The 26,280-nt window shown below is 39.7% G+C and overlaps 1 protein-coding gene across 4 annotated transcripts in view; it reads left to right on the top strand.

Annotated features, from left to right (window-relative positions):
• lsm14aa (LSM14A mRNA processing body assembly factor a) overlaps nt 1-24,517 on the top strand; it is a 29,180-nt gene extending 4,663 nt beyond the window's left edge. Inside the window, exons 3-11 of one of the 4 annotated variants that reach the window (XM_079603016.1) lie at nt 4,942-5,083; nt 5,865-5,978; nt 12,685-12,861; nt 15,748-15,828; nt 17,734-17,913; nt 19,210-19,372; nt 19,470-19,508; nt 19,608-19,833; nt 22,493-24,517. In XM_079603016.1, coding sequence (XP_079459142.1) covers nt 4,942-5,083; nt 5,865-5,978; nt 12,685-12,861; nt 15,748-15,828; nt 17,734-17,913; nt 19,210-19,372; nt 19,470-19,508; nt 19,608-19,833; nt 22,493-22,516 — 1,146 coding nt within the window. In that variant the 3' untranslated portion in view covers nt 22,517-24,517. The remainder of the gene's footprint in view (nt 1-4,941; nt 5,084-5,864; nt 5,979-12,684; nt 12,862-15,747; nt 15,829-17,733; nt 17,914-19,209; nt 19,373-19,469; nt 19,509-19,607; nt 19,834-22,492) is intronic. The other 3 variants (XM_079603017.1, XM_079603018.1, XM_079603019.1) reach the window with 3 other exon arrangements.
• The last annotated feature ends 1,763 nt before the right edge of the window (nt 24,518-26,280 follow it).

The raw sequence follows: 26,280 nt of genomic DNA, 5'->3' as shown, positions 1-26,280 counted from the left end.
TAGCAAGGATATTCTCAAACGAAATGTCAAATTTTTCTGCCACATTCTCCAGCCAGGAGGCAATATTTTCTGCTGTGTGGCGTTCTTCAACTGGAAGTGTTGTCAAATTGAAGGAGACAAGATCCCAACTGTCATTAATAAAATGACAAGTTACCCCTAAGTAGGCTTCTGTGACCAGACTTGTCCAAGCATCAGTGCTAAGGGAGATTTTGGATGTGGCCATTTTAAGTTTGTTTTTAAGTTTCTCCACTGAAGTTTCGTACTTGTTCTCCATCATAGTAGTGAAATGGCGCCTACAGGGCAGAGTGTAACCTGATTCAAAGGTGGTCAGCATTTCTTTGAATCCCTCGCCCTCAACCACAGAAATCGGCCTCATGTCTTTAACAATCATTGATAAGACGCTCTCAGTAAGTATGGCAGCCTCCTGGGGGGTGCAGGGTGTTGTATTTTTCTTGTGAAAGTAATTTTCCACACTATTCTTCTTATCCCTGAAAACAAAGTACACACACATTAAAATAAATATAATAATAAACCAACACCAAAGAAACACAATATACGATTTTTATATATATCCACCTCAGCCTACAGGCTATGCCCATTGATTAAGTATCAACAAGTAGGCTAATCAAACCCTATGTGTGTAACAACAATATATTCGTTTTCCTTAAAATTTGAATTAACAGAACAACTTAAACACTTTGCAGTTTGAATGATGTTCTGTATAAACAAAATGACGGAGTATGTTTTTGTTTCCACTGTTCGATCGCGCCTCACACACACAAATATAATTAAACACTCTGCGACTTTGCGATCGCGCCTCTCTCTCTCTCTCTCTCTCTCTCTCTCTCTCTCTCTCTCTCTCTCTCTCTCTCTCTCTCTCTCACACACACTGCGCCTTTTCGATCGCGCCTCACTCTCACACACGTACAGTCGTACACAAATATAATCAAACACTCTGCGACTTTGCGATCGCGCGCCTCTCTCTCTCACACACACACACACACACACATATAATCAAACACTCTACGACTTTTCGATCGCGCCCGCGCCTCCATCTCTCTCACACACACACACACACACACACACACAAATATAATCAAACACAATGCGACTTTTCGCTCGCGTCCGCGCCTCTCTCTCTCTCTCTCTCTCTCTCTCTCTCTCTCTCTCTCTCTCTCTCTCTCTCTCTCTCTCTCTCTCTCTCTCTCTCTCTCTCTCTCTCTCTCTCTCTCTCTCTCTCTCTCTCTCTCTCTCTCTCTCTCTCACAAACACACGTAGTTAAAAAACATACACTGTAGCCTAAAACCTTAGGTTTGGACAACGTATTATAGCCTACTCCAACATCGAGTGCAAAGTGGGGAGTTGAAGAAAAACTTACGGTGCTCTGTCATCTGCAGCTGCTCCCGGGTGGCGCCTCTTCAGGTGCTGGTGCATTGCCGTGGTGCTAGAATGGAAGGCCATCTCCATTTTGCACAGACGACATATCACGGAATTGTTTCCTTTTACATTAAAGAATTCCCATACTTTAGAGGACCGAGTGCGTTTGCACTTCTGAAAGTCTGAGGAGCGAGTGGTGTTGCAACTACTCTCCGACGCCGCCATTTTTGTTTTGGGTCTGACGAATCGACGTGCATATTTTGCGTCGACGTATTTTTTGCGTCGACGTCATCGATGACGTCGACGCGTTGTCCCAGCCCTAGTCCCATGACATGAAATTTTCATTTTTTGAGGTTTTTTAACATTAATATGAGTTCCCCTAGCCTTTATATGGTCCCCAAATTTCTAGAAATTTAAATCGGTGTAAATCAAGCTTTTGCTATCTTTCTCTGCCTTTGAGAAAGTGGAAGCTCAATCGGGCTGATCTTGAATCTCCTCCGTATGACGTCATACGGAGGAAATGTTACCTCCCCTTTCTCTGCTTTGCCCGCCCAGAGAATATTTCCCGCATGAGAAAATGAGCTAGTAAGCAGGAACGCGTGCGCGCGATTTTAGTTTGTCCACGGGAGATATCATGGCTTTTGAGCGAGCGAAGCATAATAATTGCTCAATAATTGGATGTACAAATGAACACCGAAGCCTTTTTTTAGTTCCTTCATCCAAGCCCCAGAAGAACCAGTGGATTCATTTCATTTTCTCTGGAAATGCGCCGACACAACTCCCCAAAGTTTTGCATGTCTGCGGCAAACATTTCACCGACGACTGTTTCCTCAACTTGGGTCAATACAGAGCTGGCCTCGATGAACGTCTGAAAATAAATCGATCGAGCTAACGTTACCAAGCAACACTTTCTGATGTGTAATTGTTCAAGTTCAGACAGGTAATCTTTCTCTCAAATCGTTCAATACTGCTGTTTATGCCTCAGTAAGTCAAGCCAGTGACTAAAATATCAACTTCACATTGTTTCTATTAGTAGGATGAAAATAATCGTATTTAAATTGTGAATAAATTATATACAGAAAGGCTAGAAAGCGATCAAAGAACAATCTTTGTAGGAATCGCGCGCACGCGTTCCTACTTCCTAGCTCATTTTCTCATGGACACAGCGCGATCGAGTTTATCTGGACACTTGCCAAACTCGTTATGAACTCAATGACGCTCGTTACACTGCACATGAAGCTCTTACTGTATTTACATCCTCGTGTTTGCATTGGTGAAAGCAGAGAGAGTGCAGAAACTGCGTTGCAATGATAAGATCTTCATTCTCGCGATCAACAACAGACTGTCATCTGCTTGCGCAATGCTCATCACGGCAACATTTTATGTGATGGGAATAGATCTAAATACTTTAAAAACTTCTGACGATTTGTTAATCTCGATAGCTGTAATAGTAAAAACGTATAATAACTGTAGTAAAAAGTATTCGAGAGAGTTTCACATGTAATAAGTAGCTATTTCATATGCAAGCATGTCAGCCAATCACAGCAGTGGCCGGTTACACTGAAGTCTCACACAGACACGCCCCTTCAAACAGAGCGTTCAAATCAGAGGCTAAAACTGGGCTAGGAAAAATGCCTTTTGTTTCTAAATTATGACTATTTTTTATCTAAAAAACATACTAACATAAGGGCAACCCAGGAAACATTATAAAATAATATAATAACCCCATGTCATGGGACCTTTAAGGTCGTGACTCTTGTCCCAAATATAGCAGGCTTCATTCAGTGATTGAAACAAATATTATTAACATTAATTGAAGTTTTACAGTATATAGAACCGACATTGAACGCTCCGAGCGAGCTGTGCTGTGATAAACATGGAACTTTTCCTTGACATGAAACGGTAAATAATCAAACCAGTGGAAGCCTGCAGTGCATGAAACAGCTGTATCTAACCTTATTCATGCAATATCTATTCAGTCAGTACAGTAGCCTACACTTTAGTAATGTTTCTGTTTGTTGCTAGTGGTCGAATCGTATGCTAACTGTATCTTACATAGCTTGCATACTATCTCGCGGCTCCACAATTTTACCATCTACCGACCAAAATCCAAAGTACTTCCAGACATAACCCCCCAAAATCTAAAAAGTCAAAATCACTTTCTCTGCTGCGGTCGAGTTGGGCTCTGCAAAAAGTTAACGTTAAGTCAACTTTTTTTTTTGTCTCAGACAGCTTGCGCACTGAACAGACAGCCGCGCCTCTGTTACCGCGGGCGTGTTTTTCCCATAGACTGTAAAAAAAGTTTTTTTCAAACCAGTTTTTTAAAACTATTAGAATATATATTCGAACTTAGAATATTCGTTGACAGCCCTAGTGTATTAATTGCATACAATTATTTCAACTGAATATGTTAAGTTGTTTAAATTAGATTTTCTTATATTATTGGATTGGATGCCTGTTATTTTTGCAAAAGGTTTACCAAAAAAAAGTCTAAATCCATAACAAACGAGAGGACACTCACTGCAGAGCCAGTGGGAGAGCATGACTGTAGTTGCAGCTGGACTGGTCAAGCTCTGTAGTGAGCGCCACTTGTACACCACGAAGCACAACTAAAGTCAAAACAAATGAGAAACATGACAATACAATATCTACAGTTAAAAGGAAGAGTTATTTTTTTTAGAAGATGACTGAGACGAGCTGAGAAAGAAAAAAATGTGAGTTTGTGTTAGGGGGGAAAACAGAATTGTTTGTTACATACACATGGCACACAATTTAAACGTGTACCGTATTTTCCGGACTATAAGTCGCATTAGTCAAAAAATGCGTCACGAAGAGGAAAAAAACATATAAGTTGCACTGGACTATAAGTCGCATTTATTTTGGAATTTATTTCACAATATCCAAGACCAAGAACAGACATTTAATCTGGAAAAGCAAGTTATTCAGCTCCACAATAGCACACAGAACAACAGGCTGAAGGTGTCCGGCATGTTAACGTAACACATTAACAGTTATTCAGCGACACAATAGCATAAAGAACATATACCTGAGGCTGAATAGGCTAAATTAACATTAGCCAGCGAGTCCAACAAGTTACCGGTCAGCAAGTTCACCGAACTCCCGCGATCTCATTCCACAACACTGTACTTTTCCTCTGTGTCGCTTCTGAACAACTCCGCTAACTAGAGCGCCCTCTCGCGGCTGTAGACGGTAATGTTTTCTCTTGGTTCATCTCAGTCAGTATGAATTAATTTTGATATACAAGTTGCATCTGACTATAAGTCGCAGGACCAGCCAAACTATGAAAAAAAAGTGACTTATAGTCCGGAAAATACGGTATTAAACAAATTAACCCAAAACTATTTCCATCTGTAAAGAACTTACGATACCGAACAGTTCTGTCTAGTTAGGCCGCTCCGAAACTAGCGAGAACCTGGACTCAGAATTAAAATCTTTGAGATTTGTTTCATTATACGTAATTCTTAGATTGATTATTTTCAGTTTGTCATTGTTCGTGGCGTAGTTCTAGACCTCATTATGCTTTATTTTTTTCTCATCCGTTAGTCCTCTCTGGGATCTTCTGCCCCACCATCATCTTTCCAGTCAGGAAACTCCTACGGGCTGTTCAGCCGTCCGCAGGTCACCGCATACCCTCAGTTCAACCCTGCCCCGCTGGTCTCGCCACAGTTCGGGACTGTTGGTGTCGGTAAGTGTCCTTTCACAGCTCTGTTCTGGAGATGTCAGGGATGTAAACTGAGGAGGGGTGTAACGATACCCTTATGTCACGTTTCGATACATCTCACAATACGATATTATTGCGATTACTCCAACAACTATGATAAAAGGTCAACAAAAAATTGTTGATTAAAATGGTCAATTTGGTGTTACATTGTGAGTGTGAGAATGAAGAGGCTTTGACTAAATGCTGGAAACCCAATGAACAGGATAATAGCGACACCAGAATAAAAAATATTCATGATTCATGAACTGAAAATACAGAATTAATTTAGACGAACATACTTGCAATCTGTCACTGACTAGATATATTTAAAATAATGTAGCCACTTTTTACTGGTAACAGAAGATATTTGCCATTATCAGAACACACAAATATTCCCCTATTGCATTATTAGGCTATACATTATATTCAACAATATATATATATAACAGTTTAATGTACTACTGACACTAAAACTCTGAACACTTTTATTTTGGGTGAAATATACACTATACATACTCTCACTATAAACGATACATATTGTTGCATTTTTGTATTTTGATATATTGTGACATGTTATAAAAATATGCCTCTCATTAGTAGTGTAACAATATATCATGGCCTACAGCTGCAAAATGCTTCAAGACATCCAATAATCTTTTACAAGGTGCTGAGCGGAAGTGACAGAACAGGATATTTGAGTCCATATTTGATGTTCCTGTGGCACCTCTGATGTGTGTGTGTGTGCCTGCTTTTCCTTTCCTCACAGGAAGTTCATTGGGATTGTTTGTTAGTGACACTGGCATGACTGCAGCACTGCCTCACAGCAATGCTATTGCCTCTGCTTTCAACAGTGACACTCTGTGTGCTTTCGTAGCAGAAGGTAAACCATTCCCTGGGGACCGAAAACAAACTATTTAAGGTTTATAAACCAAATGATTTGGGTTTATCTAACCGTCAAATGAAATCAAAATGTTACTAACAATTGGTCCTTGTAAAATAAAGCCTTTGTGTTCAGAACTCCGCAAGATCCCAACCGTTTGGTGGTCTTTTGTGTCTGTTGTCTCTTTTGTCTTTTGAAAGTTTCGTATGTAACCGTTTCAGTTTTAAGGCACCTGCATGTAGAGGAAAAATTAAGAGGTCTAATAGTTTTCTGACTACCATAACTTATGGGCCACATACACGCTGCAAACCTTTGGGGAATAATAATCACATTTAAATGGGGGAGTGAATTATGTGTGAACAGGATACAGGAGTTGATGTAATGTAAACAATAAATTAGTGCTGTCAAAATGGCTGAAAAGCTAAATTAAAATTTCAGAAATATTGGCAAAGTTCAAATTCTTAAGGCAATACTTAATATCAGAGGGAAAAAGTACTGTATTGTCTCCTATGCCCACAAGCGAGAGCAATAAGCAAATCAAGCATCGCATCTTTTATTGAAATTAAGTGAAATTCTCTTTTTAAAGTGCATTAACTTTTGAAACTATTATTATTAAATAAAATATAATTTCCTTAAAGCTGCAGTCCGTAACTTTTTTTGGGGGTTAAAAATTATCCCAAATAAATTTGCGCAAGTACATAACCAGCCAGTGTTCAAAACTCTGCTTGCCTTCGCTCGATTCAAAACTGTAAGCTTGTAATGTTTTTAACTCCAGTGGTACTGGTGGATTTCCACTGGAAATTTGAGCATGTCTTTGCGTCATTACGTCTGTACAGAGGAGTCCCGGCCATATTGCGCGTTAGGATGTTGGTGGAGATTTATAGCCTTTTCTCACAGCATTTGATTTAATTAAACTTGTCAATTTGATGGCGGATCCAGAAAGGTTCAAACGACGATCGCCAGAATCCTCAAAACATTGGATTCATCCGCGCGGTGCCGAAGCACAACCCACGTAAAGATAATTCCACGAATAACTGCAATTGCAGATTTCAAACAGAGATGGCGACAAAGAGGGAAAAACTACGGTCTGCAGCTTTAATGTGCATGCAAGGAATGTTAGGTTATAATAGTGCTTAACTCTAAGTGCATCAATAACATGAGAACGCGTCTCAACAGACAGCGTAATGTACTACATATACAAAATAGCAAACTGCCATTCAGAAAAAATCCACTTCTACTCCCTACACATCTACATATTGTTTGTCAGAAACACCAGACGATCAACTTGATCTGAACGATAAATCGAATTGCAATCGTGATTTAAAACGTTGTGATTAGTTGATCGCAAAAGGCTGCGATGTGGATGCGCTATATAAAAAATATGTCCTAGAGCAAAAGCATGACTGTCCTCTTTGTGTGGACGTCTTACTAACTAACCTTTTTTTTCCATGACTAAGACGAGACCACACCAACATCATTAAACGATATCTGTGACTAAATAGACATGCAATATCCTTGATGACCCTTAGACAAGAGTAAATGTAGTAAAAAAAAAATTTCTGTAGACAACAATTTTTTTACTGTTTTTAACAAGCCGCTTCAAGCATTCATGCTTGCGGTTGCCATATTTCAACATTTTAAATCCCCCATTCAGAGCTTTTCTGTTAAAAGAACATGTTTTCTACCCAGTCTTTCACTTAATCTCAATCTGGCAACATGCGCTCTCTCTACATTGCTGAAGAAGTGCGGATGATCTGAAAACAGACAAACAAGTAATCTGCAGTTCAGCGATCTCCATTTTCTGCCCAAATGAAAGTGTCATTCAGTCGTCTGTGTTCTGTCACGAGTGGTTTGCTGCGACTAAATCTGCCATCAAACCTTCTCAGTGATGAACTGCAATCAATCCAAACATGGATCTGTTGGACAATTGATTGTGATTGCTGAATAACTGCACTTGTGCAGCTCTGTATGACAAGAAGTCTTTTTTCCTGTTGTTTTATTAGAAAAACATTAACGTAATTTGGATTTATTAGATTACTAGGTTACTAGTTTGAATTTTCATGAAGTTTTTTGTTTTGTCAGTAGGCCTATATGATAAATAGCCTATAATAAATCAGGAAACTAGATGAGGTAAAATAAACCATGTGTACGGGTTGACATTCTCTTGATTTGTGCTTATAGCTGTAAGCAATAATTCTGATGAATATTTCTCAAATGACAACAATTGTCATGATTATAACTTTGCAGCATGACGAAAACTAGACTAAAATGCTCAGACATTTAGTCGACTAAAACTTGACTAAACAAAATCAGGACATGTTTGACGAAATTATAACTAAGGCCGTGTGTCCTTTTAGTGTTTTTAGCCAGCTGAAAACGCCGAGCTATGTGCACTTGAGCGTTTTGGCAGTGCAGTTTTCTTTTTCAGTTGAGACGTTTCGTTGCTATGTTACAGAATATCCATTGGTCGGTGTGGTATTAGTCCCGCCCCTCCTCCACTGTGATTGGTCGGTTGGGTAAAAAGTGACAGTGATGAGCGCTCCGTTTTACCCAAAGTTGAACATCCTTCAACTCTTGGTGACCTGTAAAAAACGCAGAACGCTTCAGCGTGAAAAAGACGCTCAGCGCATCGTTGCGCTCATGGCGTTTTTAAAACGCGCTGCTCTTATTGGAAGCCATTGAGAAAACACGCCAGCCAGGTGAAAAAACGCTTTCGTGGACACACGTGTACCTTTGACTCAGGACTGAGACAAAAAAATGGCTGACAAAATAAACACTAATAGAAAGAGACACTGCATCTGCTAAACTGCAAGGTAGTGGAGGGTACGCAGCCGCACAATATACTGGATAAGCTTACAAAAAAACAAACCGCGTCAGTTACGTTGTCATCATGTTTCGTGCACCAAAAATTCTAATGTGCAGGTTTTTGTTAATTAGGTGAAAGTTTTGTTTTTGTTTTTTTTGACAGTCCTACAGGACACTGCCTGACACAAGCTAACTTGGCTGACCAGAAACATATTGTCTGACCTAAACATCAAGTCTATCTTTCATCTTCCCACCTTATCAAGAGACTCAAGCTTGTTAAACTTGTAACTTGCTTGACCTCTTGTGACTGTAGTGTGTTCCAGCCCAATATATCCATGCAAAACTTTCTTCTGTTTCACTGAGGAAGGCATTTTCCTGGGTTGCTGCCCAGACCTTCCTTGAGTGTCTCGACCTCGGCTGCGACTCAACTCTACTGGGTCAGTAGTTGCGGCAATTCACCGCGCATCTTCTGGCTCCTAGCTCACTTCTTTCCAGCTCCATAACAGTAGATTTTTCCTGGTGATTCCCCAAACTGTGTGCTGCCACACACTCCTCAACCCCCCACCCCCGCTAGGCTCCACATTGATTGGATGGGGAACTCCCTATTGGCAACAACCACACCAGTCATCCAGCTCCTTGTACTTGCTTTCCTCTCTGATGCCTCCTGGCAACTCTTTTCCCAGGGTTCTGCCAGCTCCATCTGGACACATTTCTTTTCCTCTGGGTTACGAATATCTGTCTGGTTCCAGGTTGAATTGAAACCTTCCACCGAGGGCCATGTCCACTCCCTTGGCAATAGTGGAACGCATTTGACCATGGTGTGAAATTGGGATGAGTTTGTCTTATTCTTTAATTAAAGAAATTGCATATGCCTGCGATTCCTAGACTGGGTGTTTGGTCCTTTCCTGTTCCAAGATGCCTGTGAGCACTGATATTAGGGATTTTAAAGGATAATTCCGGTATTTAACACCTTGAGTCTATATTGTAGCCTAGTTTGTTTTGGATGAACGAGTGGTGGACAACATTTTTTTGACAATGGTTCCTCTCTTGAGTTTTTGACTATAAAAGAATTGGCCATGGACCCATTTAACATTGGAGTCAATGGGCATGTCCGAAAATGTCATTAAAACAGCCAATAATGTTCGTTTACAAAATTGTTAAACTCACCGAGTGGTTAGTGGTGTTCGTTGATGATTATAAACAATATATCGTCGCAATATATGATTCCAATCCGTTTATTTTGCTATAGTGGAACTATTTTTTCAGACACTTCACAACCGTGTAACTTCCGCTCAATATTTCAATCTGAAGCGTTAGCACACTCCCGACCACTTGATGGCGATAACCGATGTTTGTCTCGCGGGACACTCACGGTCACAGTCGAGTTCAACGTTCATATTGCACTGGTCAGTGGTCACGTCTTTCAATATGGTTAGAATTTGTGCGGTCAAAAACTGCGGTAAAGAGCTCTGCTCGCTAGCCTTATGAGAAACGGAAGCGAGCAAAAAGACTACATCGACCAAATGTAAACAGCCCCCTTTCCGTTTCCGTTAGCACATTTATATATTAACGAGCACTCAGTCTTTCAACAGAATTCAATGGGATTTTACAAAATGACGAATAAAACACGACAGAAACTGTATTTCGCAACCCTTTTTGTTTCTGGAACATCAACTAACATCACTAATCACTCGGTGAGTTGCACAGTTTTGAAAACTAATGTTAAAGGTTGTTTTAATGACATTTTCGGACATACCCATTGACTCCAATGTTAAATGGGTCCATGGCCAATTCTTTTATAGTCAAAAACTCGAGAGAGGAACCATTGTCAAAAAAATGTTGTCCACCACTCTTGTTCATCCAAAACAAACTACAATATAGACTCAAGGTGTTAAATACCGGAATTATCCTTTAAGCAACAGCCTCTGGTGGAACGGCAGCGGCATTCTGGCGTTCTGTTGCGCACGCGCGACTTTAACTGCTACTTTTCGACGTTCTACTGTAACCGTCTAATGCGGGAGAACAGCTGATTTTTCCGTAGTCATTACTTATGTGAAAGATTAAAGGTGCTATGTGGAGTTTTTCTACTAAAATTAATAAATTTTTTATTGCCTGTGTGTGAAGGGGTTGTAATCTCACAATAAAATTATCCACTTGGCGGGTTTTGCTATTACCTCTGAAAGCAAGTATTCCTATTTCAATGTGAAGTCTCCGGGTCGGATCTGCCAGACCTGCATGCCCGCTCCCGAGCCTCGTCTGACTTTGCACTCAACAGCGACGACACTGCAACTTTGACATGGAGTCTGCTAACACTAAGAAACAACCAACACAAACTTCACATAATAATAAAAAACAAAACAAAAAGCACGAGCACTCGCTTGTAAACGTATTGGTTGCAATCTGAAACATCACTGCTAGATGCCACTGAAAACTCCACATAGCCCCTTTAAGAAAGTTTGTATTATAAATGTCCAAATATGTCCAAAGCAACCCTCTCCTGCTTTTTAAAATCACTTTCTTTATTTGTATTTTGTCAAATTATTAAATTATTCCCTACGCCGTACTTTTTGCGAGCTTTAGCTACGGCAGTTAACCGTTTACTCCCGGCTGCCGGTGCCGTTCCATCAGCAGCTGTTGCTTAAAGTCCCTAGTACTTTATCATGGCAACACCGGTTCTCTCCCTGGGTCTCTGATGTCTGGCAGCCCGGCTGAATGTATGTCGTTGAGGTCACTCGACCAAGATCTTACACAATAGGACCTTTCGCAATCACCTGTGTAAGTTCCCCAGGGTTTAGACAACCCTCAGCAGATATTAAAAATGGGATCCAGCATCATGGAGTCATTTTTATCTTCCTTTTAAGGAGGGCCCAGCATCCTTGAATGCCCTACTTTCCACCATACTTTCCCAGTTTCTCACTTCTGCTTAGACTGTCTTGTGTCGTTGAGCTAGATTAGAGATGGGCAACTGTGGTCCTCAAGGTCCACTTTCCTGCAGATTTTACAAACATACCTGAAGAGTCTAACTAAAGACTTCTGGATTACTTTAAAATGAGGGTTTTTGATTAAAGTTGGAGTTAAACTCTGCAGGAGAGTGGACCTTGAGTTGGCTAGATTGTCCTAGATTGTCCCTGCTGCTAGAAGTGTAATATGCTGAGACTCTGCCTTTCACTGCTTGGGTTTCTTGTGATGTTGGATGGCCACTCCATCTGAGCTGCCGGTGGACTAGGAAGCCACTCTCACCATGTTTGTGTGGGGATGCTAACCTAGATGACTTGATGGTCTTTGTAGTTCCTGTAGGTCAGGGGTGCCCCATCCTATTCCTGCCGATCGAATGTCCTGCACAGTTCATCTCCAACCCTAATCAAACATACCTGCCTTTCATTTTCAAGTGATCCTGAAGACCTTAATTGGTTGCTTCAGGTGTGTTTGATTAGGGTTGGAGATGAACTGTGCAGGACAGTCGATCGGCAGGAGCAGGATTGGGCACCCCTGCTGTAGGTCAAAAGCCAAATTAAAAAATGTGTGGGTGACTACACTGTAATAACTAATTCTTCAGTTCAATTCTGTGTAGAGACTACACACTTAATATAACACTTTCTGTTGTCGCTCCTGAACTCTGTGTGTACCAAACTGGATTAAGCTCTCTGCAATAACTTTATTTAGCTGCTGTTTGTATGTCTCTTGAAATGCTGATTTAAGATTTATCCTATTAATATTTATAATTGAGTGTGTGTGACTGGATTATGATCTGTTTTTAATCAAGTTATTCCATTAACACAATTCACCAGATTTTGTCTTCTAACCAGCACTGATTTCCTGGTCAGGGTGGCTGCGGTTCTTGTGGCTAAGATTTTGTCACTTTATCTTATGTCTCTTAACTTTTGCCATTTCTGTAATGCAGGTCACACCAGTCCGGCTCTGGATGTTCTCCGAAAAAGCCCCCCAGTGGAGCCTTCTGCCCCATCAGCGCCTGCGGTCACCACTGCCCTCACGACATTGGGCCGCAAGAGCCCGGTCTTAACGCGTGCCGCCTCCACCAATACCCAGATGCCCGTGGACCTTGCGGAGCAGATGAGGGGTGAGGAAACATTTTGCCTATTCTAGTTCAGCGTTACCACATTTCCAAATGGTCAACAAATAATTCTTGCCCATTGGTTTGTGAACTGCCATACAGAACATGAAATGAGTCATGCTAGGGCTGTCACTTTTGTGAAACAATCCTGTTCGATTTGAGACATGAATCGATTGTAAAATCGATTTTCCGTGTCTAAAGACGTTTCTATTTTCAACTGCAAATATTGGCAAATCCATGGACAACTAACAGGCATTAGGACGAATGTAAAGAGGGCGCTTGAGACGCGCTCAAGTCAGCAATATTTCTGATGATTTATTGGTGTGAAGTTTAGTGCACAATGACAAACAGGAGTGCAACATTCTTGAAAAACAATAAGCAGAGTGGACTGCCATAACATCAATGAAAAACATTACTGCAGGCATCAACATGGCTGTGTTTACGATTAGAAATGTAAAACAAATTTTGCGCACGTAGGCGATTGTAGCCCGAATCTGTATGCATGAGACTGTCTGAATACTGGCAGAATTCACATTTTTGTTGTAAAAAGAGACCTATTATGCAGAAGTATTATTAGCTGTTATTGTAACGTCTGTCAGAGAGTTTGAAGTCTGCCCAGATGAAGAATAGGAAAGACCGTGCAAACGAACTGGTAGTTCCATGAGTCTTTTATAGAGGTTTCCTCACAGTTAAGCACACTCTTCACATACATGTCAAAGAGCGAATGTTAACAGGGAAAAGAAAACACTCTCAAAAACGCTACAAATCAAAGTGTAAGTAAACGCATTATAATAACAGCAGTCAGCAAGAGCGGTCATCTTCCTCTTCTCACTCTCACTGTGCGTGCACGCTCACACAAGAACAGCACGCATTCAATAACGTACACCATAGAAGAGGTCATCTTAAAGGCATATCAACATTCATGTCATGAACACTACTTAACACTAGGTGGCCGTTACATTTTGTGTGTTTGTCAGAGCCTGCAGTTGCTGTATGACACGCGTTCGCAGCGGGCGTATCGTGACGAGCTGGACGCACTCCGAGAGAAGGCCGTTAAAATCGTCATTTTTCTAAACTTTTGTTGGTTGGTCCGATCAATTTTCGAAGGTAAAGTGACAGCCCTGGTCATGGCGCCCTCTTGTGGCTTGTACACATGACCGTAACGTGTGATTGACCAACACAATCAGGTTAAAAAGTGGGAACTGTCGACTTGGGGATTCCCACCTCAGACTTCCTCTGCCATGTAGCAGTAGCAAAGCATGTATTTAAGAGTCTTAAGGCCCTATAAAGATATAGTTCTAAAAATCATTCTCAATATTAAAGAATAGCTGAGTTCACACACCACAGCTATAATGACACGGAGAAACGATATCGTTGGATCACTTTCGGGAGGATCTTCTTTCCAGCTGTTGAAAGATAAAACACTGACAGCCAATCAGAAGCCAATTATAATTTACATTGTGGAGCAGTTAATTGCTGAGGTACACCACTGTTACACAAGTCAAGCCCCTTTTCAAGAAAATGGATACCCTCTGAATAAACAGAAGTATTACCACAGGAATCCAGCACTCATTTCGACAACATCCTGTCCTTCGGATGAGACGTTAAACAGAGCTCTGTGGTCACAAAAAATCCCAGGATGTCTTTCGACAGAGTAGGGGTGTAACCCCGGCATCCCGGCCAAATTTGCCCAGTGGCCTCTGTCCATCATGGCCTCCTAATCATCCCCATACACTGATTGGCTTCATCACTGTCTGCTCTCCACCAGTAAGCTGGTGTGTGGTGGGGGTTCTGGTGCTATATGGCTGCCGTCGCATCATCCAGGTGATGCTGCCCATTGGTGGTGGTTGAGGAGATTCTCCCTTCTATGTAAAGCGCTTTGAGTGCCGAGAAAACGCTATATAAATGTAATGAATTATTAATGTCTTGCTGCTTTTGAAGTTCCAGTGAAAAATACTGTTTTTATCCACTATATTGACTACGTCAGCTAAATTCACTGTTAGATTATTAGATCGATTACACTAGCTTCACTCACTCAGAGGACATCTTCTGGTTAAAGCCGTGTAAATGCAGCAAGAACAGCAGAAACATGTTCAATGACGTTGTACACACTTTGAAACCGCAGCGAGCGAGCTTAGAATAACCAGACCGTTATCGTTCGTTTGTGTGGACGCAAATATAGTTATCGTTCTTGGTGTGAACAGTCCTTAACTCCTAGTTTGGAGAACATGTTTTAACATCCAAGGTAATTAAATTTGTCATGCCAGTCTAGCCAATCTGTTGTTTTAACATTAAGAACGTTAGGCCCTTCAGGTCCGTTCACACACCAAGAACGATAACTATAAAGATAAAAAACTATAACGATAGATATAGTTCAAGATCTAAAAGTCCATACCACAACTACAACAATGGCACAGATAAATTATATTGTTGGAATCACTTTCAGACATTTTTTTTTCCCCCCAGTTGATGAATGATATAAACATTGACAGCCAATCAGAATCCACTCGACTTGAAAGAGCTTTTGAAGTGGAAGACGAGAAAACTGAACGATATCTTCTGCTGGTGTGGACGCTAATATTATAGATATCTTTATAGTTATCGTTCTTGGTGTGAACGGGCCTGTAGTACTGATATAACATTTGGGCCTCAGATGCCCCAAAATGCTGTCCAGGTAGGTGGTTTAGTTTAAGACAGCCTTTGACAGGCTGTTCGTTACTTGACAAACTTGATGGATTCTCGATAGCCTAAAATTTTCCAGGAATTACAGGCCTTTTATTAGTGCTTTTGAAGAAAAAATCAATAGAATAGAGATGCATGACACCGTTTGAGCAATGCTAGTGTTAAAACCGGCTTAATGTGTCATAGTCCTGAATAGCTATACTCTCCCAGGTACTGATGTCCCGAAACCAAGCGAACCAGAGTCCAGTCAGTCCAAAGGAGGAAGCGGGGACGCTACTAAACGGCTCGCAGGTCATAACTCGTCTGCTGCAGCAATGCTGTGCCGTTGGATGCTGAAACTGCATGATTCCTATAGAGAGAGATTTTAGCAAGCGTTCTTCGTTCATAGGAGCTTGTGAAAGGGTGAATCTCATGCAACCTGATGAGAACATGCTTCACCCCAAAATCAAAAAAATGCATAAAGTACATTAAAGGTCACATGGCATGGATTATTGTATTATTTTATAATGGTTCCTGGGGTGCCCTCATAATGTTAGTATGTTTTTTAGATTAAAAAAAATGGCATTTTTCATAGCCTGATTTTAGCCTCTGATTTGAATGCTCTGTTGGAAGGGGCGTGTCTGTGTGAGACCTCAGTGTAAACGCCCACTGCTGTGATTGGCTGCTGTGAGACCTCAGTGTAAACGCCCACTGTGATTGGCTGACATGCTTGCATATGAAATAGCCAGCATTACATGTGGAACCCTGTCGAATACTTTTACTATTACAGCTGTTATACGTTTTTATTATTACAGCAATCGAGATTAACGAATCGTGAGAAGTTTTTAAAGTATTTACATCTATTCCCATCACATAAAAGGTTGCAGTGATGAGCATTGAGTAGATGACAGTCTAATGATCACGTGAATGAAGATTGTATCATTGCAACGCAGTTTCTGCACTCTCACTAATGCTTTTAACCAATGCAAACACGAGGTAAATACAGTAAGAGCTTCGTTGTGCCGTGTAACGGCGTCATTGATTTCATAACGAGTTTTGGCAAGTGTCCAGATAAACTCGCGCTGTGTGATTGACAGCTTGGGCTGTGATCGCTTTCTGTATATATTTTAATCTGTTTTAAATATGATTATTTTCATCCTACTAAGAGAAACGATGTGAAGTTGATATTTTAGTCACTGGCTTGATTTAGTGATGCATAAACAGTATTGAACGATTTTGAGAGAAAGATTATCTGTCCGAACTTGAACAATTACACATCAGAAATTCACATTACCCACTGGTTCTTCAGAGGCTCGAATGAAGGAACTAAACAAATTATTTTGTGTTAATTTGTACATCCAAACACTGAGCAACTGACATGCTCGTTTGCAAGCCTGATCGACGTCTCTCGAGGACAAAACAATATCGCGCTCGCGTGGCTCATTTTCTCATGGGCGGGCAAAGTAGAGACGGGGAGGTAACCTTTCCCCTGTATGACGACATACAGGGAAGATTTCAGATTCGCCCGTCTGAGCTTTCATTTTCTCAAAAGCGAGCAGGATTGGTTTACACCTATCCAAATTTCTAGCCACTGGGGGCCATAGGCAGGCTAGGGAACTCATATTAATGTTAAAAAACCTCATAAAGTGAGTTTTCATGCCATGGGACCTTTAAGTAAATAATGCATCATTTAGTTGCTTTGCTGGCCTGTGTTTTCATAAGATTCACTCAAAACGCTGTTTTTACCCATCATTATACCTTTAAATATTTAAAGCAGACGGCTTAAAAAACAGCCGATTTCAGGGGTTTCTACACCCTAGACACCGGAGAAAATGTGTTTGCACGGCTCTGTGTGGAAAGGGCTGTGTGTCCCTATGATGCTCGGGCAGCTGTGTTCACACAAGCTGTGTTTGTTTACTTGCAGTGATACTTTCATTGTAATCGGCTTGATTTACCTCCTCTTCAGTTGACAACTTCTGCATTTTTCTCTACACCAACAGCTAAATGTAACTAGTGTGTGTCAAGTCCTCTATGAGGTGCTAATATAGTGTTTCTTATATTTCTAGCAACTGAACGTCACAAAGCATGCTTAGAATGGATCCTTTTTTTGCAATCTTTGATTTATTTTTTACTTCATATATGGCCCACATTACAATATTTATGACGTAATGTGTTTCGTGTAGCAATAACCCAGTGTGTGTGTGTGTGTGTTTTCAGCTGGTGGCCATCCTGCTGCTCGCCGCGGGCGCGCTGGAGGTCATCGGGGTCGCGGCCGCTTCCCTGTGCGCAGAGAAGGACCCATGAAGTTTGAGAAAGACTTTGACTTTGAGAGCGCCAATGCTCAGTTCAACAAAGACGAGATTGACAAGGAGTTCCAGAGCAAACTCAAGCTGAAAGGTACAAACTGACGACTGCCAGATCAGCTTTACATTTACATTTAGTCATTTAGCAGACGCTTTTATCCAAAGCGACTTACAACTGAGGACTACAGCAAGCGAGTCATCGTGAAGAGGCAAATATAACGCAAGAAGTGCTCAAAATACAAAGTTCAGGCATTGCTCAGAGTAGCATAAGCCAAACAAGGGAGGATTAAAGGAAAAGTTTTTTTTTTTTTGATGTCAAGTGCTCACGGAAGAGATTTATCTCTTATAGAAATAATATGCTTTTAAAAGAATGTGAACTCTAAATAGTGTAATGGTTTTGGACACTTACATGCTTGTTAATTGCAAGGAAAGTGTATTAGTGTAAATTGTTTAAATGCAGTTAGCTGAACTTTATAGAGCTCTTCTTGACCTTTTTAGGGCTTAAGTACTTTATTTGTAATTTCATTTTTAAGGATTTAAAGGATTAGTTCACTTTCAAAACATTTTTTACTGATAATTTACTCACCCCGATATCATCCAAGATATCCATGTCTTTCTTTCTTCAGTCGGAAATAAATTAAGGTTTTTGAGGAAAACATCCCAGGACTTCAATGGCAACCATCTATCCCAATGTTCAAAAGAAGGTTCAAATGTCCGTCTCAATGCAGCTTCAAAGTCTCGACACGATCCCAGTCCAGAAATAAGGGTCTTATCTAGCGAAACGATCGCTCATTCTCTAAAAAAGATTAAAATGTATATACTTTTTAACCACAATTGTTCGCCTTGTGCTGGTCTGCGACGCGCCACGCATTACGTCATCACGTTGGAATTACACATTTATAATGATCTTGCAATTTAGTACATTATTAATATAATTATACATTTATAATGATCTTGCAATTTAGTACATTATTAATATATGATACTTGTAATATCAAATAACACTAGTTAAAATTATAATCAATTACTTGTGCTGTAGTATGTTAGTCAATGCATCAAAATAAGCACTACAAAAAATTAAAACACTTTCAGTTTTATTTTGAAGAAAATATTCTAATTTGTCTAACATTACAAAGTGCACTTTTCAAAAGTATACACAAGTGTTTAGAAACAATCATGTAAAGCTCTCTTTAAGTGGCCTTTGATTTCATTAATATTATATTAGTACAAGACCAGTGCTTTTTCATACTTCTAAGATCTGAAGTACACTGCGAGTACAATTAAGCACACCTTTTTACAAAGGAGAGTAAAGGAAATAGTATTCTCATGCTGTAGTCTAACAAACATGCAGGTTTAGATCTGTTTGTATTAATAGTGCATGTTTGTTCAGATGAGAAGCCGGAGAAAGCTTTGAATGGCGAGGAAAAGGCCGATTCGGGAGTCGACACTCAGAACAGTGAAGGAAACGCGGAGGAGGAAGTTCCTCTCGGGTCAAACTGCTACTACGATAAAACCAAGTCCTTCTTCGACAACATCTCCTGTGATGATACAAGGTCAGATGAGCCTCCATGTGGGAAATCTCACTTTCGGGACATGATGCAACAACCATGATCTGATTGTGTAATAATGATTGTACCCGATTTTAAACAGGAAAGCAGCCGAGAGGTCCGGAGGATCCGGGTTCCCCCGGTGAGTCCAGCAGAAGACAAACGGCTGTGTGTCAGAGGACGCAAGCCTCAGTTTGCATAGAAACTTTGAGAAATGTATTTGAGCTTGTTTTAATTTCAGGAGGAACACCTGGGCGGAGGAGCGGCGGATGAACGCGGAGACGTTTGGCATCCCGCTGCGACGGGGTCGTGGAGGGTTCAGAGGTCGCGGAGGCATGGGCTTCAGGGGGGGCCGGGGCCGGGGGTTCAGCCGGGGCTCGTTCGGGTCGTACCCGGGTGGAAGTGGCTTCAGAGGAGCATTCAGAGGCAGTCAAGGAGGAAGAGAGTTCGCTGACTTTGAGTACCGGGTAATAAAGGATTCTTGTGATAAAGATCAATATTTGGCACTTTCCTCTAGTAGGGCACAAATTGTTGGCCCTTTTTATTTTATTTTATGTATATCGAATAGGGCTGGGTACCGAGTTCGATACTTTTTAGATACCGACCAAATTGCCTCGATACTCTCGAGTTTCGAAAAGTGATATGTTGTTCGGTTCCAGATTTCGATACCTAAGGAGTTAACTCGTCAACGTCAGCGCTCAAACAAATACATATGAAATGCACAACGACACACATAAAGTCGCTCACGCACATACACGCAAACTCTACACACGAGACGCGCACATATTCATATGAGACATGAGCAAACACACAAACTCGCGCACATACTAGAGACGCGAGTACACACACACACAAACTCGCGCACATACTAGAGACACGAGCACACCCACACAAACTCTCCGCACACATATTCATATGAGACGCGAGCACACACAAAAACTCGCGCACATACTAGAGACACGAGCACACCCACACAAACTCTCCGCACACATATTCATATGAGACGCGAGCACACACACATAATATCTTAAAGATGTGGAAAAGTCGATCAAAAGTGTGGGTACATTTCTCCAGACTCGATGCCAACAGCGCGCGATGCAGTATTTGCGGTAAAATAATTGCTGCAAAGATCGTTACCACGACAAATATGATGAAGACCTTGACAGTGCACGGAGTAAACATCAGAGCAGAAAGTTGCTCCGTCTTCGACTGGTAAATGAAGAGATACCTTGTTGATCACTCCAGTGTTTATATTGCAATAAATAATAACCCACTGAATGTAACGTTACACTGCCGTTCAAAAATGTGTTGGTTAGTCAGACTTTTTTTTCAGTAAGGATGCATTAAAGTTATCAAAGGTGACATTAAAACATGTGTAATGTTACAAAATATTTTGTTTTTAAATGAATTCTGTTCTTTTAGATTTTTTTTATTAATCAAAGAATCATGAAAAAATGTATCATAGTTTCCAAAATATTAAGCAGCAAACGGTTTTCATATTTCTGAAGGGTCATGTGACACTGAAGTAATGATTTAGAAAATTCAGCTTTGACATCACAGGAATAAATTACATTTTGAAATATATTCAAATAATATTTTAAATTGTAATACTATTTCACAATATTACTTAAGTTTTACTGTATTTTTTATTATAACAAAAACAGCTTTGGTGGGCATGAGTGCTTTATAAAACATTTTTTGTTCCTTTGTGCACTGGCTAAGGAGCATGAGTCAAACTGAAAAAATAAAACTGAGGTAATGTTATGTAATCTTGTTAAAATGGATTTCATAAAATTGGTATCGAAAAAAGTATCGCTAGGAACCGGTATCGAAACTGAGGTATCGGAATTGGCACCGGATCGAAAGATTTTGAACAATACCCAGCCCTACACAATGTATATCTAACATAAAATAGCAGGTAGGAATGGGCACCAAAACTATTAAACGAATTATGAAAGACCGCTGTATCAATAAGCTCTGACATTACTGGTATTTATTATTACTATATAGATGTTATCTTGCCAGCCGTTTCTATATGCGATCATATTAAACCATTTGCTGTTCGCAATCCAGAAGAGACACGACACCACAGCTCCTGCTTATCTAGTGACGATGGCCGAGAGAACTCAACATCCAAACGTTTGCTTACACTTAAAGCAACACTAAACACTTTTTACCTTAAAATAATGTTTCCAAAACCGTATCCGTATCAGTGGTTCATCAAGTCGTAACGGTGAAAGGCACTTCTGGATCCGCTCTGCAGCCTTATATCTGCTATAACCACACTATGTAAGTTTGCCAGACCGGGTCGCATTTCTGTGTAGTTCGAACGAGACATAAGAAAACTACAAATTTGACTTGGTTTACGTCAAGCGTTACAATCGTCATTATTTAGTTTTTCTTCGTTTCTGATGTCACAATACATCATACTTTCATGAAATCATGCAACATCTACCTTGTCTGTGGACATCGTTCATTCCAAAGCCGGCGCTGGATAAACCGCGAGCATGCGTGCGACGGTAGCTACGGGAGGCTAAATCATTGACGACAGCGGTAATGGACAATTCTGCATCCAACCTGTAGGGCGACCGCAGAGGAAGCGCTCTTTAGTGTTGATTTAAGGCCTGTGATACTGATCTAATTTTATTTTCGATTTTGGCTTCCAAGGATTATAAAAAGAATATATTTGAGGTAAAACTATTAGCTAGCCGCGATTTGTCTAGCGCAACTTCCTTCCCTTCACAGCGGTGCGCTGTCATTTCTCCCTAAAACCCAAACTTAACGTCAGAATCGGCTCAATTGATTGATGTAAATAGGAAAATGTTGGCGTTATTTTGTCACTTATTGGGAGCAGTATGCTAGCTGGAGCCATTTACCTCCAGTCTTTGTGCTAAGCTAGGCTAGCGGCGGGTGCGTCAGACCGAGTTACGGCACGCACAGAGATGAAAATGGACTTATCTAACTCTGGGGGATACGGTGAATAAGCTAAAGTCGGCGTGTTCCTTTCAATATATATATATAAAAAAAAAAACTTTTCCCCAACACCTTTTATGACTGTTGGTTTGTAGTTTTTACTGAATTCTGAATAACTAGTCAATGTTTTTCTCTCTTCATTTGCTTCTCCAGAAGGACAACAAAATGGCCGCGTAGTGAGGGATCCAGAAGACCTGGTGTGTGTGGGAACTGTGTGTTTCGGGTCAAAACGAGGAGATAATGTACGTGTTGTAAATCTGTCACCAGCACTGGGGTTCGACTGCTTGAAACCTGGATATTAATCAAACATCTACTCGATTTCTTCCTGAGGAGTGGAACAAATGCAATTTTTCCGAATTGTTAATTTGAGAATAATATTTCCAGATGGATTTAAATATATTATGGCTTCTGAGGGACTTTTTGTTGTTGTGGTGTTGACCTGAATTTGATACACTGCTGCTTACAGCTTTACGGATTCTCTATAATAACGCATTGATGATTTTGATCACTGAATGAGCTTTATTTTTGACTTGTTTTGCTATAAAGTGTCCTCAGAATAGACCGCCTGGAACTAAGTTATATATTACCATATTTTTCTAATGTAATTGCATCCTTTAACCCCCAACGTCACTGTTCCTGTAGCAAGTAGGGATTTTTTTATTTTATTAGATGTTTACAAACGTGGTACAATTTTGACTTGGATTTCTCTGGATATATTTATCCCTTGTAAGAGGTCTATAGTTTATTATAGTGATATTCCTCGAGCCGTTTGGGATTTGCGCTTCGAGGCGAGTGTCAGTATTGATAGAATTTCACTAAAAGACATTTTAGATAAAATAAAATAAAAAAATTAAGAAAAAAAAACGCGGAAATGCTGCCTTTGAGGGAAACAATAACTTTTCGAGTATGAAATGCCACAATTGAAACTAAACCGACACGATCTGGTCAAACTATGCGGCGTGACTCAGCGATTTGTTTATATATGATGTGGATTTATATTTGCAGTATGTAGCACTTTGTAGCAGACGTTTCCTGATGAGTGAATGTCCCATCTTCACTAAGAACATGATGCTACTCTGCTGCCGTTACTGTCGGTCTCGCTCACGCCGGTCCGCATAGAGACCGTATATTCTCCACCGCGTAAAACTGATCCGACGTGTCTAGAGCTCGCTGGGAACCATCATCCGAGATCTTCTCCATTAGTGTCTTTAAAGAAGCCAGAATGTTGTTGTATTATGCTTTCCCATCTCTCCTTGTTCAGCTACTGTGTGTTTTATAATCACTGACTGCACTAGCATGATGTCAGCGCGGCGCGTTACCTCACGCTTTACCTGGCGTGCCCATCGTGATGTCATATCCACACTTATAGAGCACTCGAGACGGCACCGTTTCATTCCCTAATGGACTTTATTTGGCCTCTGACATCGTTACGTCGTCCTCGCAGTTTTATGGATTTGTGTCACTAAAGATTTGATATTTTAACCGGCCAGTTTTGATCATCCGTTCACTTCTTCAGATCTGGACATCACTGCTCAAACGTTTAGTCTTGTTAAATGTTTGTTTAAATTGTTGGGATATTCGGGGTTAAGTTGATAATGAAATAAACTTTGTGTTCAGATTATATATTAAAGTATGAGTCTGTAAGTTTCAGATCCTGTGTGAAATATCATCCTGCACTTTTCAAGCTCTTCAGTTCAGAGAATAGATTTACACACTTTTGATTTTAAAGCACATGGACATGAGGAGGGTTTAGTCATGGAGATAAGCAGATTTAATTGATCAATATGAACAAATAGCTTTACCCAGAACAAATGCCCATGTCCTGAAATTTCACTTTTCTATATATATAATTAGGAACGTTAATGGTTAAAAGCATCCAGCTAGTATTAGTCAGCTCATTTAATTTTGTCCCCGCCCCTTTTACAGACAGTTTTACACTCGTGTAAATCCCTGGTGTGTGTGTTCAGTGTCGGGACAGTAATGCTCGCGTGGAAACGGGAAATTGCTGCATGAAGGTCTTGTCACACGCCGCTGATCTTGCGAGGCGAACACTGTTCTGGAAATGTCTTGATAAACACAATCCTTCATCGGGTCGACACGCTCTCCTCCGCATGGCGTCTGTTCACATCTACATGTAAAGAGGTTTTTACTAGATGCAACAATAAACTGTTTAATATCTGTTGTGTGATTGGTTTGCTGCTTTACGCTCCATGCTTATTTTTAAAATGTCTACTTATTACGGGAATAGTTCACTTTAATGTGATCACTTTATTGCATGTTAATTGCAAAGGGGAAATGCAGTTGAATATAATTACTTTAGCTGTATTTGAAGCATGTTTAAAGTATACTGACATTAACAACACCATAGTTTGTTACTTGTATGTCATGTATTGTGTTTGATTGCATTTGTATTGAGATTGCAATTAATTTAGTCAATTTAAAATGTGAACTTTTAATGTAATATCAGATAACACACAGTTAATTATAATGAAGTACTTCACATGTGCTAGTGTGTTAGTAACAACATAAGTGGAGTTTAAAGCATGACAAAATATGATTAAAAAACAATTTAAAATGTACTTTAAAACTTATATTAGTAGCATATTTTAGGACTCTTTTAGTCTTTATTTTGAATTGGTTTATTTTTATATTTTTCATTTTACTTTTTAAGTTGTGAGCAAATGCAAACGTTTCTCAGGAGCACAAATCTTGTGAGAAAGCAAACGCATCAAAATATATAATCTTTCTCATCACAATGTCCTTACAGGGGCTCTGTGTAGTTTTAGTCATTTTAGTTAAAAGTTGATCTAAACCGAATAAGAAATGTTGCCTTGCCAACTAGCTAAATAACGTGTGTGTGTGTGTGTGTACATGTATATTAAAATATATATATAATTTCAGATAACATTTATTTCAAGCAACAATTGTTTAATTGCTGTAAGTTTCAGTTAATAACCCTTCCATAAAACTTAATGACATTACAAAGTACACCTTTAATAATGTATTTGAGTGGTTTGAACATCTTGAATTATTTTTTATAATTTTCATGTTATTTTTTTGTCGAAGTTTGTCATTTTGTGATTTTGTCTTTTCCAAGTTTTTTTAAATAATGTCTATAGTTTTTGATTATTTTTTCGTTATTTTAGTACATCAAGTACATCATTAAACTGAATAAAAATGATATATATATTTTTTTTTAGTTAACTAATAACCCTGCTTTAAAACTGTTAATTGTACACTACAAAGTGCACTTTTTAATAGTACTTCAGTGTGTTAAAGTAATGGAAATATTCCCTCTTTACTTTGCAACATTAACTCTTTAACATTGCCTTTTATTTCATATATTATCAAGTACATATTTTTAATATATATATATATATACCTTTAATATTTGAAGTACACTACAAGTGCACATTAAATCAAATGAAGTGCACGTTCACATTGGCTCGTCTGCCAGAATGCTGTGCGGAATAATACACACGCTGGCACTCTTATAATCCAGTTACACAACACAACTACTGTGATTGCTCCATCTTGTGGTGACACCAGACATGTACACTGATGTAATAATACAAAAATACATTTTTAAAAGCACTTACATTTAGTGGAAACCGTTGCTATAGTTTCATGCCACCCTTTAGTACCTTTTGTAGCATGAAACCTGCAAAAATAATATGTATGCAGATAAATTGATTCACATATTCCTGCATAAATACATATATAAATAACTAAATAAGCAAGGAAATTAATAATTAAATAAATGCATAAATAATTAGATGCACCCACCAATGGAAAAATAATACAACAAAACATAAATAAATGCTTGGGGAAATGCAACAATGTTATAATCTCAGTATTCTCCTCATCCTCCTCAAAAAATAAAAAAAATATAATGAATGTTACATGTATTCAATTGCCATGCATGAGCAGTAGATAGGATA

This window comes from Phoxinus phoxinus (assembly GCF_949152265.1).
Source record: "Phoxinus phoxinus genome assembly, chromosome: 25".
NCBI lineage: Eukaryota > Metazoa > Chordata > Actinopteri > Cypriniformes > Leuciscidae > Phoxinus > Phoxinus phoxinus.
The sequence above is the reverse complement of the archived record's forward strand: the minus strand, read 5'-3'. Positions and strand labels throughout refer to the sequence as shown.